The sequence below is a fragment of the Zea mays genome, chromosome 7 (assembly GCF_902167145.1).
Source record: "Zea mays cultivar B73 chromosome 7, Zm-B73-REFERENCE-NAM-5.0, whole genome shotgun sequence".
NCBI lineage: Eukaryota > Viridiplantae > Streptophyta > Magnoliopsida > Poales > Poaceae > Zea > Zea mays.
The window spans coordinates 141,155,338-141,167,429 of NC_050102.1; the positions used below are offsets into that span (position 1 = coordinate 141,155,338).

Genomic DNA, 12,092 nt, shown 5'->3' on the forward strand with positions numbered 1-12,092 from the left:
AGTAGCTTTCCGTCCGTGTGTGCCTAGACGGGCAAGAGTCGTCGCAGATCCGTTAGATTCATCCTTGTTCGGCGGCAGGGAGTTCTTCGACCTAGGTACTAAAGCCAGAGGCGCCTCTACTGTGCGTGCTCTTGGAATCGACCTTTTATGTGCTGATATGCCTGGCGTCCACTTTATTTGTGATGAGTTATTGATTCCTTTCACTACATATGTACTACTTTATTTTGTTTCCTGGTTTATGATGCTATCTGAAAGGGGACCAATATAGTACATGTGCATGCAGAACATCTTCATCAGGATGTAGTACTAAACATCTTCATCATCAAACTTGAAGAAGAGAACTGCATTTCATGTTTGTGAATACTTCTAGGGGTGAATCAATAGTAGCATCAGCAACTACCCCATAAGATAACATTCGAAATGCTGCAGTAATTTTTTGCAGACTAGAAAGGGCTAGAGTGCCAGCTGCGTTCCTTTTCTGAACAAAGTATTGATCATGTTGTTCTACGACTTTCCAAATACGTACAAATAATGAACGTCTCATTCAAAACCTGCATGTGAAATAAAAACACATATATGTACTATTAATATTTTTAAAGTATCATAAAAATAAAATCAATAGAGTGACATACCATCGTCTAAAATAATAATGTCCATACGTAGGATTGTCTGAAAAATAATCTTGATACAACCTCTGATATCCCGCTTGCCTATCTCATTGAAGTACTCGGTGCCCCTTTATAGAACCACGTTGTTTTGTTTCGTTATCTGACTCATCCGCATTCATGGTCATATGAGTACTAGAGAGAAAGAATTCGTCGTCGTCATCATCTGAAGATGAATCCAGCACCAATTGCATTGGCAGACTTCGTCGACTCATTGTGATCTGACTAACAGGTCGTTCAAAGACTCGGCAAAAATAAAAAACAAACCTACGGACATGCATGATCAATGAAGACTGACCAAGGAAATGAATGATATGCGATAATGTACTTCAATTATGGTTGTCTAGTTTTTCTACAATCAATTACCTATGAATGCATTGGGTTGTATCTCCTCCAAGATGATGGACGATGGCGGCGCATGCACATCTGCTGGAGGTGCATGCCAAGAAAATAAAAGAGCAGCAAATGCTTTTGGGCTGCAAAACAGGCCCGATTATGGTTACGTAGGCCCACGTTTGGTTGTTTGAAAAATTTAAAGATCAATGTTTTAGCAGTCTGCTGTGGGTTTGAATGTTTTTAGGAAAAAAAATTTATAACATCCCTCAAAATGACGTTTTTGGCAACAAATTTTTAGCAATCTGTTAGAGTTGCTCTTAGATCAAAGAAAAACGCTCGATCAACCATCAGTCACATGCTGCTTGATTGGTTGCCCGCATCATCTTATTCTGTATCATCGTGTGCATTGACTTTATGTGAGCTTCTATTTGGTAACATGTACGCGAGAGACGTAGTCTGTATGAACAGATGCAACATAAGTCATTTCACTTGCATCCACAGAAACGCCCAAAACTAGTGTATCCACACAGCCACCCTCGCGGGAGCCTGCGCGCTCGTGTGCAGGTATCCAATCAGACTGATGGTGAACAAAACCACCTACAGTAACTCACAGCTTGCTAATCAACCCTCAGTAACTTTTCTCCCGGCTTAAAATTGAAAGTAACTGTAACCGTCTGCACGTAAAATAGCGTTCATCCTCTCTTAGAAGAAAACTCATTACCACCCCTATCCATATCTAGGAAGTCTCATCATATCTAGATTATTGTGACGCTACATTATCTAGGAATCCACATTTTCAAAAAAAAAAGATTTTCAGAAGAAAAAAATCTGTACCAAAGAGGCCCAAAACTAGTCGAGCACGTTGTGCAGGAATCGTCCTCGCGTTCCAATGCTGATACCCAACAAGGCAACGATGCTGGGCGGCCATTACAATTTACAGCCACCAAGAGAAAGGACTTGCACATGGGTTCACCAGCACCAGGCCATTTAACAACTGGGCACGGACCGACCAACGAATGAGTGGCAAGCCAAGCCATACCATGACACGGACCATCTCTCCGTCTCAAGCATGTGAGCCACTGATGCTGCCCATGCCGCAACGGTAAACACTGCACATGCTCATGGCATATACATGCCTGTGCAGCTATTATGCCATCGCTGCTACCACTTCAGATTTAGAGGAATCAGGAATAGCACAAAGCCAGCAAGCATCAAAACACCCAGAGCAGAACCAAGGAAAACAACAAACAAGCAAGAAAGCAAGCAAAAATGTACTATATCATCAATTCATCAGCATCTACTAGAGGCTACAGACTACTATACCTCATCTCTGAATATCAATGCCTGCCGGTGGTGCCGGGGGTGAGTTGAGGGTAGTATGGTCGAGAGTTGGCGACAGAAGCACCACACCGACATCATAAATATTACCATCATTCATTTCCTGCGAACCGCAGCCAATATATAGGGGTTCCTTCCTTGATCCTTATTGCTACCTAGTACAGATTGTATAGTATAAGAAGAAACCTCTATAAACCCCGTCGTCGTCAGTCAGTCAGTCACACAGTGTAGGACTGCTGGATGGTCTAGATGTCCAGACCCTTCTGCTTCACCACTGACTCCATCCTCCCCTTCAGGGTGCTCACTTCTCGCAACCTGCAACAAAATCACCAAGGGGGGCACAGCAGGACAAGTCAGCGGAGACTGGAGACGCTCAAGAAGACTGACTACATTTGAGCTATAGATGGGGTGGAAAGGGGTATCTGAAATGGCATGTACCTCGCCATCTCGGCTCTCCTGCGGGCCTCTTCCGCGAGCTGGTTCAGCTCATTGAATGTCGTCTTGTTCTCGAAGATGGATGCTTCTGGCGGCTGGAGCCCATGGAGAGTCCTCTGCGCATGCGCCCACTTGCGCTCCCTTTCTTCCGTGCCGAAATTCTTCTTGCTCGTGAACGCAATCTGAACGTGTACGCCAGCAAAACAGATGGTTACAAACGTTTGCAAGGCAACAAAGCAGTGAACGCAATCTGAACGTGTACGCCAGCAAAACAGATGGTTACACATGTTTGCAAGGCAACAAAGCACAGATGAGCGAGCATTTGACAGCCAGAAAACTGAGCGTCGGAAGTCAACAATTGTTCTTACCCTCTGCTCAAGGACGAGGTTCCATGCCCTCCCACTCAGCGCATAGCGGATGAGGAACTTGATGATGTCCAGCGGGAAGTAGAAGACGATGTTATAGAGCCAGATGACACCGGCCCAGCCCCATCCAATGCCCTTGATCGCAGTGAACGCCCAGTTGGCATATACAGCGATCAGAGTGGCAATCTGCAAGCACCACAAAAATGTGAGCGAAACTAGACACGGAAAGACGGCATATGCAGTAAGGCGTGGAGCTGGGATCGGATCACTCACCAGCTTAGCCACCAAGAAAGCGAAGACCAGCAAGAACCCAGGACGCTCCACAAACGACCAGCTGCGCGACCGTGTCACGAAGATAAGGGCCTGACTGACCGTGCTGACTTGAAGGTACACGGCAGAGGCGAACTTCTGAAAGTCATCCTGGGCGGTCTTCTCGAGGCTTTCGACGTGGAACAGCCGCTGCAAATTAGCAACCATGACAAGGATGAGCGCACCGCAACTATCCCACGAAACTTTAAAATAATGCTAAACCAACCACTGGTCCATACCGGGAAAAAGTCAGTCTTGTATGCAGCCCAGAAGAAAATGACAGTCATCATGGCCAAATAACCACCAAGAACTACTCCAGTTGCAAAAATCTCAGCTAACTTCCAACTGTCTGGTTGTGGAGATGGTTTTACTCTGTCCTTCGAGATAGTCATAATGGTACCTACTCATGTCGCGAGGTTGATGTTGTTAGGTAACCTAATATGCTACTTACACTAACAATATGAACCGAAAAAAAATAAAGATCAACTACATATTTTACTCTCATCATGAACTGTGACTAACTAAACCGAGGCTTACCGTCATTGAGGATGGCAATGATCAGGACCATAAATGGTGGGAAGTCAAACTTCCATATCAGCGCAAGAAGCATAAAACCAAGCTGTTACAACAAAGTATCTAGGGGTCAGATATATTATTTGTCCAATCAGTCAACCGAGCATTATTTTCTAAAAATGAAGCAGAAGTACATACATACCACAATACGGATGGTAATCGATACAGCATAGATCTGCGAACAAAAATAAACTTTGAAAATACTGGACACAGAAATGGAATGCTAAGAGACTAAAATGGAACTGCAGAATTGACATACCGTGTAATTCTTCATCCTTTGGAAAATTGCCCGACTCGTCAGCACAGCACTAATAATCACACTAAGGCCAGGTTCAGTTAGGACAATGTCAGAAGCACTACGAGTTGCATCAGTAGAGTCTGCTACTGCAATACCAATATCAGCCTTCTTCAAAGCTGGGGCATCATTTACACCATCCCCAGTCATGCCACATATATGTTTTCTTGCTTGCAAGCCTTTCACGATCTCATACTTGTGTTCTATCAAGCAATAATAATAAAAAATTAGACATAAGTACTGCATATAGATGCTGAAGAACTGTTGAGCCTATCAAACAAGAGTAATAGAAAACAGGTAATCTGCATAGTTGTACCTGGAAAGACACCAGCAAAGCCATCAGCCTTCTCGATCAATTCATCAATTGGCAAGGAAGCAATTGACTCATCCTTATTCTGTCTGAGTAAAGCAGAGGAAGGGTACATATTAGTACCCATTCCCAAACGACGTGCAGTTTCTTTCCCAATAGCAAGTTGATCACCTGAGGCGGGAAAAAGGTCAGTCAGTATTACAGTACAGCGGTTCAGTAGCACTAGCCAAATCTGCAAACATATTACTACCAACAAACTAGCAAGGAATGGGATGAAACTCCAGATTTAGAGCAATCAACAAAAGGTGGACAGTGATAAATATGGCAAACCTGTAATCATCTTGACATTGACACCAAGATTGAGTGCCCTTCTGATAGTTTCTGCACTATCATGGCGCGGGGGGTCAAAAGGAGGCAAGAGCCCAATGAACTGCCATGGTCCTCCAGGACTCTCTTTCCTACCATCTGGCACTTCCTGTCGGCGTTTCGACTCCGGGGGGTCCCTGGACCGACGAGTAAATTGTCGCCGCGTGTCCCAGCCCAGATGGGTCGGCGCGAGACGGAGCACAAAGGGGGGTGAGAAACAGCAAAGGGGAAACCCGCGGCCTTCGTGTTGTCCTGCGCCCAGGTCGGGTGCGCTTGCAGTAGGGGGGTTACAAGCGTCCGCGTGGGAGAGTGAGAGAGGGAGAGAGGGAGAGAGAGAGACTGTCCGCCAGCTCGTTCTCCCGCGCGGCCAACCTTCTCGTACGAGAGCCCTGGACCTTCCTTTTATAGGCGTAAGGAGAGGGCCCAGGTGTACAATGGGGGGTGTAGCAGTGTGCTAACGTGTCTAGCAGAGAGGAGCTAAAGCCCTAAGTACATGTCGTCGTGACAGCCGGAGAGGTTTTGGTGCCCTGTTCATGTGATGTCGTGGCCGTCATAGGAGTGCTTGAGCCTTGTGGAAGTACAGCTGTCGGGGCTGTCGGATCCTTGCTGACGTCTCCTTGCTTCCGTAAGGGGCTGAGAGCCGTCGTCGTCATGGAGCACACGGGGTGTCATCATTACTTGTTTACCGGGGCGAGCCAGATGGGACGCCGGTCTTGTTCCCCGTAGCCTGAGATAGCTAGGGGTAGGGTAATGAAGGCCTTCCCTGTGACGTGGCGGGTCCGAGCCCGAGGTCGGGCGAGGCGGAGGCTCCTCCGAGGTCGAGGTTGAGTCTGGGCCCTGGGGTCGGGCGAGGCGGATTTCGTCTTCCGATGTCGAGGCTGAGTCCGAGCCCTGGGGTCGGGCGAGGCGGAGTTCGTCTTCCGGGGTCGAGGCTGAGTCCGAGCCCTGGGTCGGACGAGGCGGAGACCGTCTTCCGAGGCCGAGGCTGAGTCCGAGCCCTGGGGTCGGGCGAGGCGGAGTCCGTCTTCCGAGGCCGAGGCTGAGTCCGAGCCCTAGGGTCGGGCGAGGCGGAGACCGTCTTCCGAGGCCGAGGCTGAGTCCGAGCCCTGGGTCGGGCGAGGCGGAGCTTCCATGGCGCCCGAGGCTGGACTTAGCTGCTGTCAGCCTCACTCTGTCGAGTGCCACAGCAGTCGGAGCGGGGCAGGCGGCACTGTTTTCCTGTCAGGTCGGTCAGTGGAGCGGCGAAGTGACTGCGGTCACTTCGGCTCTGTCGACTGAGGAGCGCGCGTCAGGATAATGTGTCAGTCGATCCTTGCATTAAATGCTCCTGCGATACGGTCGGTTGGCGTGGCGATCTGGCCAAGGTTGCTTCTCCGCGAAGACTGGGCCTCGGGCGAGCCGAAGGTGTGTCCGTCGCTTGAGGGGGCCCTCGGGCGAGACGTGAATCCTCCGGGGTAGGCTGCCTTTGCCCGAGGCTGGGCTCGGGCGAGGCGAGAACGTGTCCCTTGAGTGGACTGAGCCTTGAGCTTAATCACGCCCATCAGGCCTTTGCAGCTTTGTGCTGATGGAGGTTACCAGCTGAGATTAGGAGTCTTAGGGGTACCCTTAATTATGGTCCCCGACACTTCCTGTACATGAATTTTTGTCAGTCAAGTACAATAGACGTCTAGTCAAAGAGTGTAGCAATAGTGCTCGTCAAAGGATCATAAACCTGGTAAGCCACACCAAGTGCTCACAGACCACGCTCAGCAAATTTGTCAATCACAGCTCTGACCCTTCTTTCAATATCTGACTTGTTGTGGGCAAGATGAAGGATCTGTTTAATTTCCACATTTAACAACAGAAACGATTGTCACAAATCTAGAGTTCCCAATGTGTTTTAAGGAAAATAGTACCTGCTCTGGTGCTCCCTTGCTAACACGATGCATTCTCCCCTCTCCATCAAGGTAGGTTAAAGCAGTTCTTTAACTATTTGTCTCTTAGCATTCCATTGTAACTGTAATATAAAAGTAAAATAGTTAGAATAAAAGTAATTCTCTGTCAGGTTTAAGGAAAATTAAACTTATGTTAATTTTCTGTCAAGGATGGGAATATAAGAGGTGGTGGCGTTTAAGGAAGAGATGAAGGTCACCTTCCAGATGAGTGACCTGGGGCATCTCTCCTTCTACCTGGGGATTGAAGTGCACCAGAGTGACTCTGGGATCACACTTCGCCAGACGGCCTACATCAAGCGCATTGTTGAGCTGGCTGGGCTCACTGATTGCAACCCAGCCCTCACTCCGATGGAGGAGGCTAAAGCTGAACCGTGACAGCACGACGGAGGAGGTGGACGCTACTCAGTACCGGCGTCTTGTGGGGAGCCTTCGCTACCTCGTCCACACACGACCGGATCTGGCATACTCCGTCGGCTACGTTAGTCGATTCCTGCAGCGACCGACGATGGAGCACGAGCAGGCTGTGAAACGAGCAGGCTGTGAAAAGGATCGCCCGCTATGTTGCGGAGACTCTTGACCACGGTCTCTACTACTCGAGGTGCTCTAGGGAGGCACACCTTGTCGGGTACAGCGACAGCGACCACGCCGGCGACATCGACACCAGCAAGAGCACAAGCGGGATCATCTTCTTCCTCGGCAAGTGTCCCATCAACTGGTAGTCGGTCAAGCAGCATGTGGTGGTCATGTCCAGTTGCGAGGCTGAGTACATAGCGGCCTCCATCGCTTCAACTCAGGCGCTCTGACTTGCTCGCCTGCTCGGTGATCTCCTCGGGAGAGAAGTTGGAGCAGTGGAACTCCGGGTGGATAGCCAGTCCGCCCTTGTGTTGGCCAAGAACCCCATGTTCCATGAACGGAATAAGCACATCAAGGTGAGGTACCACTTCATCCGTGACTGTTTGGCAGAAGGGAGCATCAAGGCACGCTACATAAACACCAAGGATCAGCTTGTGGACCTGCTCGCCAATCCCCTTGGGAGGATCAAGTTTCTTGAGCTTTGTTTTAGGTCCGGGATGGCTCAACTTTCCCACAAGGCGACGCACAAAACTTAGGGGGAGAATGATGGAACAAGTCATGCGGTATTCGTGTGGAGGACAGCATCTCTATTTTTGTGGTGTGGAGGACAGTCCACACAACATCTCTGTTGTAGGACAGCAGTGACAACAGTCTTTTGACTGCAAGGACAGCGTGTTGCACATCAGTAGTCTTTTGACTACAAGGACAACGTGTTGCAGGCATATCCTTTTCCATTTTTCATCTTTTGGAGGACAGCAGCTTGCTGCAGTTTTCTTTTGACTAGAGTACAACAGCACTTAGTGGTTAGTGCAGTTTGTAGGACAGCATATTCGCATCTCTAGAAAGCATATGTTGCAGCCCCTTGGGCTATAAATATGTATCTCAACCCTTAGACGGGTATGGCATTGTGTAGTGTTTGAGAAAATAAACAGAAAATCTCTCCAACTCATAGTGTCATCCTCTCGATGAGAGTAAGAGTCCCATTGCTTACAGTTGGTATGGATACTCTATGAATTCTATTAATTCTTGGGCCAGGATATCACCATCCCAAGGGCCAAAATATCACAAAGCGGTGTACCTGATTTGTGCTAACCACGGACATGTTAGAGTGACTTAAGAGGGGCGCCAGAGGTCAGCTGCGCCGCGGTCGTGGTTGCCTGTTCGCCGTAGTAGGGCGGCGGTGTCGGGTCTGAGCTTTTGTAAAAGCGCCAGAGCTGAGGGACTTAAGTGAGATGGTCTGAGCTTTTGTTTGGGCAGCAGGATCTTTTGCGCAAAGCCGCCAGCGCGAGCGTGGGTTGTCAGCCGTGGGCTGACTTGTCCTGTTGCGCAGGCTGAGTGGGCTGATTTGGGCCCAATAGTGTGCTCGTCTTTACTTTTTCTTTATCAGGGAACTTGTAAATTATGCCAAAATTTGTAGAGAACTCCAAAAATCATGGAACAAATTTTATTGGGTGTCTAAAATCAAGAGCTCTATGGTAAAGTTGGTTTTAGGATTTTTCAATCAGTTACTAAATTTTAAGTGATTTAAAAGTGCTCTTGGAAGGCCTATTTGGATTTTAGAAATAAAAGTTTAGTTCCAAAGATTATGAAAATTTTTGGGTACCTTTATTTTGGTCAGTTGAGCATATGGTAAAAAATTTGGGGCTGTTGGAAGCCAGTTTCTCAGGAAGCTTTGTAAGGTCCAAAATAGAAAAGTTAAATCCTTAATAAAAGTGGATTAAGTGCTTTGGAATAAGAGGCAAATTATCAAGTGAGATCTGGGTCTTTAAGGGCCCGTTTGGCAAAGCTCCAGCTCCTGCTTCTTTAGCTCTAGATCCTGATCCTCGTGAGGAGCTGATCCTCCTGATTCTCCTAGAAAATCAGAATCATTTTTAAAACCGTTTGGCAAGTAAACTGATTCTTGTCTTCTGAGAGTTGGTGGTCTGTGGCAATTATATGTTTTACTCTTTGCAATTCAACTTTATTACAAACCAATAAGTAGGATGCATATACAGGAAAAAAATATGAAACAATAACATATAAAATATTCCCATCATAGTAGTGCATAAAATGGTCTCAAATGTTTAATCCATAAATTGGCTCGTTATGTTTTTGTCCAATGGCAATTGCGGGTAATTTCGATCAAACTTTAAGGAGAGGTCCATATTTGGTTGGTTGAGGAGCTGTTTTAAGGGAGGGTGGAGCAGGTTTTTTTAGATCCCACCTTTCTTCACAAAAATGACTCCCGATCTTTCGGCTCCACACGAGAATCAGTTTAAAAAAATACCCGTTTGGCACGGCTCCTCCAGATTCTCGCTTAGAATCAGGAGCTGGAGCTGTGCCAAACGGGCCCTAAATAAAGTCTAGTATGTTCTAATCCTTTAATTATTCAAGCTTGTGGTGGTAGCTTGTAAGGGTTCAATGAAAGAGGGATGAATCCATGCTTAAGTCATGAATGGAGTATTGGATTAAAAAGGCAGGGTTCCCTAGCATGGTTGGATACCTTGGTTGTGTGGTTGGAGTATTTAGATCCCTTGTAGTTTTTGTTAGTTCTTGTGTGCACCATGTAGAAAGGTGTAATTAGAGGTACTTAATGTTATCCTCTTTGCAACTGTTAGAGTACCTATTAGGGTTTCGGTACTCCCCATGTGTATTTACTGTTTTGCCCCCATTGTAATGGGCTCGGCCCATCTAACTCAGGCTATATATCCATCTCTCAACCCGTTGTTAGGGTTAGGGTTTCCTATTCTAACTTGGTACCAGAGCTAGGTTTGTTTTTTTCATTCCTACCCTCCCTAGTCGTCGTCTCGGCCACCCAGGACCTGATGCCATGACCAAGCTTTCCAGCACTTTAGATTCTTCTTGTAATAGGGGACATTTTGAGGGCCTTTGTCATGCTTGTCAACTTGGGCACTTGGCCGACACACTCGTCTCCCTTTTACTACATCTTCGTCTAGGGTTGAGCATGCTTTTGGCCTAGTTCATTGTGATGTCTGGACCTCCCCTGTACTCAGTCTTTCTAGCTATAAATACTATTTGGTGATTTTGGACGATTTTTCTCATTTCCTTTGGACTTTCCCTCTTCGGTTGAAGTCCGACACTTTTACCACCCTCACTCACTTCTTCGCCTGGGTCTCCACCCAGTTCCGTCGCACGGTCCGTGCCTTGCAGTGCGACAACGCTAGCGAATTCGACAAACACGCCTCTCGGTCATTCTTCCTCACCAGTGGCGTTTAGTTGCGTCTCTCCTGCCCCTATACCCGCCAAGAACGGCCGGGCCGAGCGCATGATTCGCACCACCACCAACATGATCTATTGTCTTCTCTTCCAGGCGTCTCTCCCTGCCAGCTACTGGGCCGAGGCCCTGCACACCGCCACCACCTCCTCAACTTCCTCCCCTCGAAGGCGGTGAGCCCCCTCCTAAACCCTGTACGGCACAGCCCCCTCCTACAACCACCTGCGTGTATTCGGTTGTGCCTGCTACCCCAACACTTCCGCTACCGCTCCTTACAAGCTGTCTCCACACTCCACTCGCTGCCTCTTCCTTGGCTACTCCCGTGACCACAAAGGGTATCGCTGTCTTGACCTCTCCTCCCATCGCATCATCATCTCTCATCACGTCGTTTTCGACGAAAATGTGTTTCCCCTTGCTGGCTCCTCCCCACCCACCGATCTTGATTCCCTCCTTGAGTCTGATCCGAGTACCCCCTCCTTCCCAGGCACCACGCCTCGCATCCTTGCTCGCACCTCGCATCTTCACCACACTCGCGCGCGGCTCTGTCGACCCCGTCCATGCCCCATGTGGCCTCGACGCCCCCGTTCGCACATCTGCCTGCACCACGCGCAGCCCCGCCGACCTCACCTACGCCACGCGCGGAACTGGCGACTCCGGCCCTGTCGACGAGCGAACACCGCTTCGCTGACCCTACCCTCGTCTATCACCGTCGCGGCAGCGCTCCTCCGTCGGCGCCCACGGACCCAGCCGTCGTTTATCATTGCCGCGGGTCGGCCATGCCTGTGGCCCTTAAGCCGTCGGTGTACCACCCGGTCGCCATTCACCGCGCCCCCGGGCACACTCACCCCATGGTAACTCGTCGTGTCGGCGGTGTCCTTCGGCCTGTCGACAGGCTGATCCTAGCCACCGATACGACCGCTACTCCACCGGACGCCTCTTCGGTCCCCTCCTCTGTCCGCACCGCCCTCACCGACCCTCACTTGCGTCGGGCCATGGAGGAGATGTGGCCCTGCTGGCCAACCACACCTGGGACTTGGTGCCACGTCCTCACGGCACCAATGTGGTCACTGGCAAGTGGCTCTTTCGCCACAAGCTGACTTCGGATGACTCCATCGACCGCTACAAGGCCCGCTGGGTTCTTCAGGGCTTCACCCAGCGCCCCGGCGTGGACTACGATGAGACCTTCAACCCCGTTGTCAAGTTCGCCATCGTCTGCGCCGTCCTCTCCCTCGCCCTCTCTCGAAACTGGGTGATCCACCAGCTCGACGTCAAGAACGCCAACCTTCATAACACTCTGACGGAGACTGTCTACTGCAGCCAGCCCATCGGCTTCGTCGACGGCGTCAACCCGGACCTAGTCTGTCGGCTAAACCGCTCAC

General features: G+C 49.1%; 1 protein-coding gene across 43 annotated transcripts in view; it reads right to left on the reverse strand.

Annotated features, from left to right (window-relative positions):
* Positions 1-272: 272 nt before the first annotated feature.
* The window catches only part of LOC103632998 (plasma membrane ATPase 2), a 31,844-nt gene continuing 20,024 nt past the window's right edge, over positions 273-12,092 (reverse strand). For 17 of the 43 annotated variants that reach the window (XM_020540988.2, XM_020540984.2, XM_020540989.2 and 14 more), the window contains 9 exons: positions 4,633-4,797; positions 4,281-4,519; positions 4,164-4,196; positions 3,986-4,067; positions 3,688-3,848; positions 3,413-3,598; positions 3,143-3,325; positions 2,778-2,956; positions 2,230-2,654 (listed from right to left, as the gene is read on the reverse strand). In XM_020540988.2, the coding sequence (XP_020396577.1) occupies positions 2,585-2,654; positions 2,778-2,956; positions 3,143-3,325; positions 3,413-3,598; positions 3,688-3,848; positions 3,986-4,067; positions 4,164-4,196; positions 4,281-4,519; positions 4,633-4,797 (1,298 nt within the window). In that variant the 3' untranslated portion in view covers positions 2,230-2,584. Of the gene's footprint in view, positions 552-632; positions 887-1,031; positions 1,142-2,228; positions 2,655-2,777; positions 3,025-3,142; positions 3,326-3,412; positions 3,599-3,687; positions 3,849-3,985; positions 4,068-4,163; positions 4,197-4,280; positions 4,520-4,632; positions 4,798-4,956; positions 6,621-6,703; positions 6,809-6,887; positions 6,989-12,092 lie in introns of those variants that run through there. The other 26 variants (XR_002263457.3, XR_002263452.2, XR_002263446.2 and 23 more) reach the window with 16 other exon arrangements.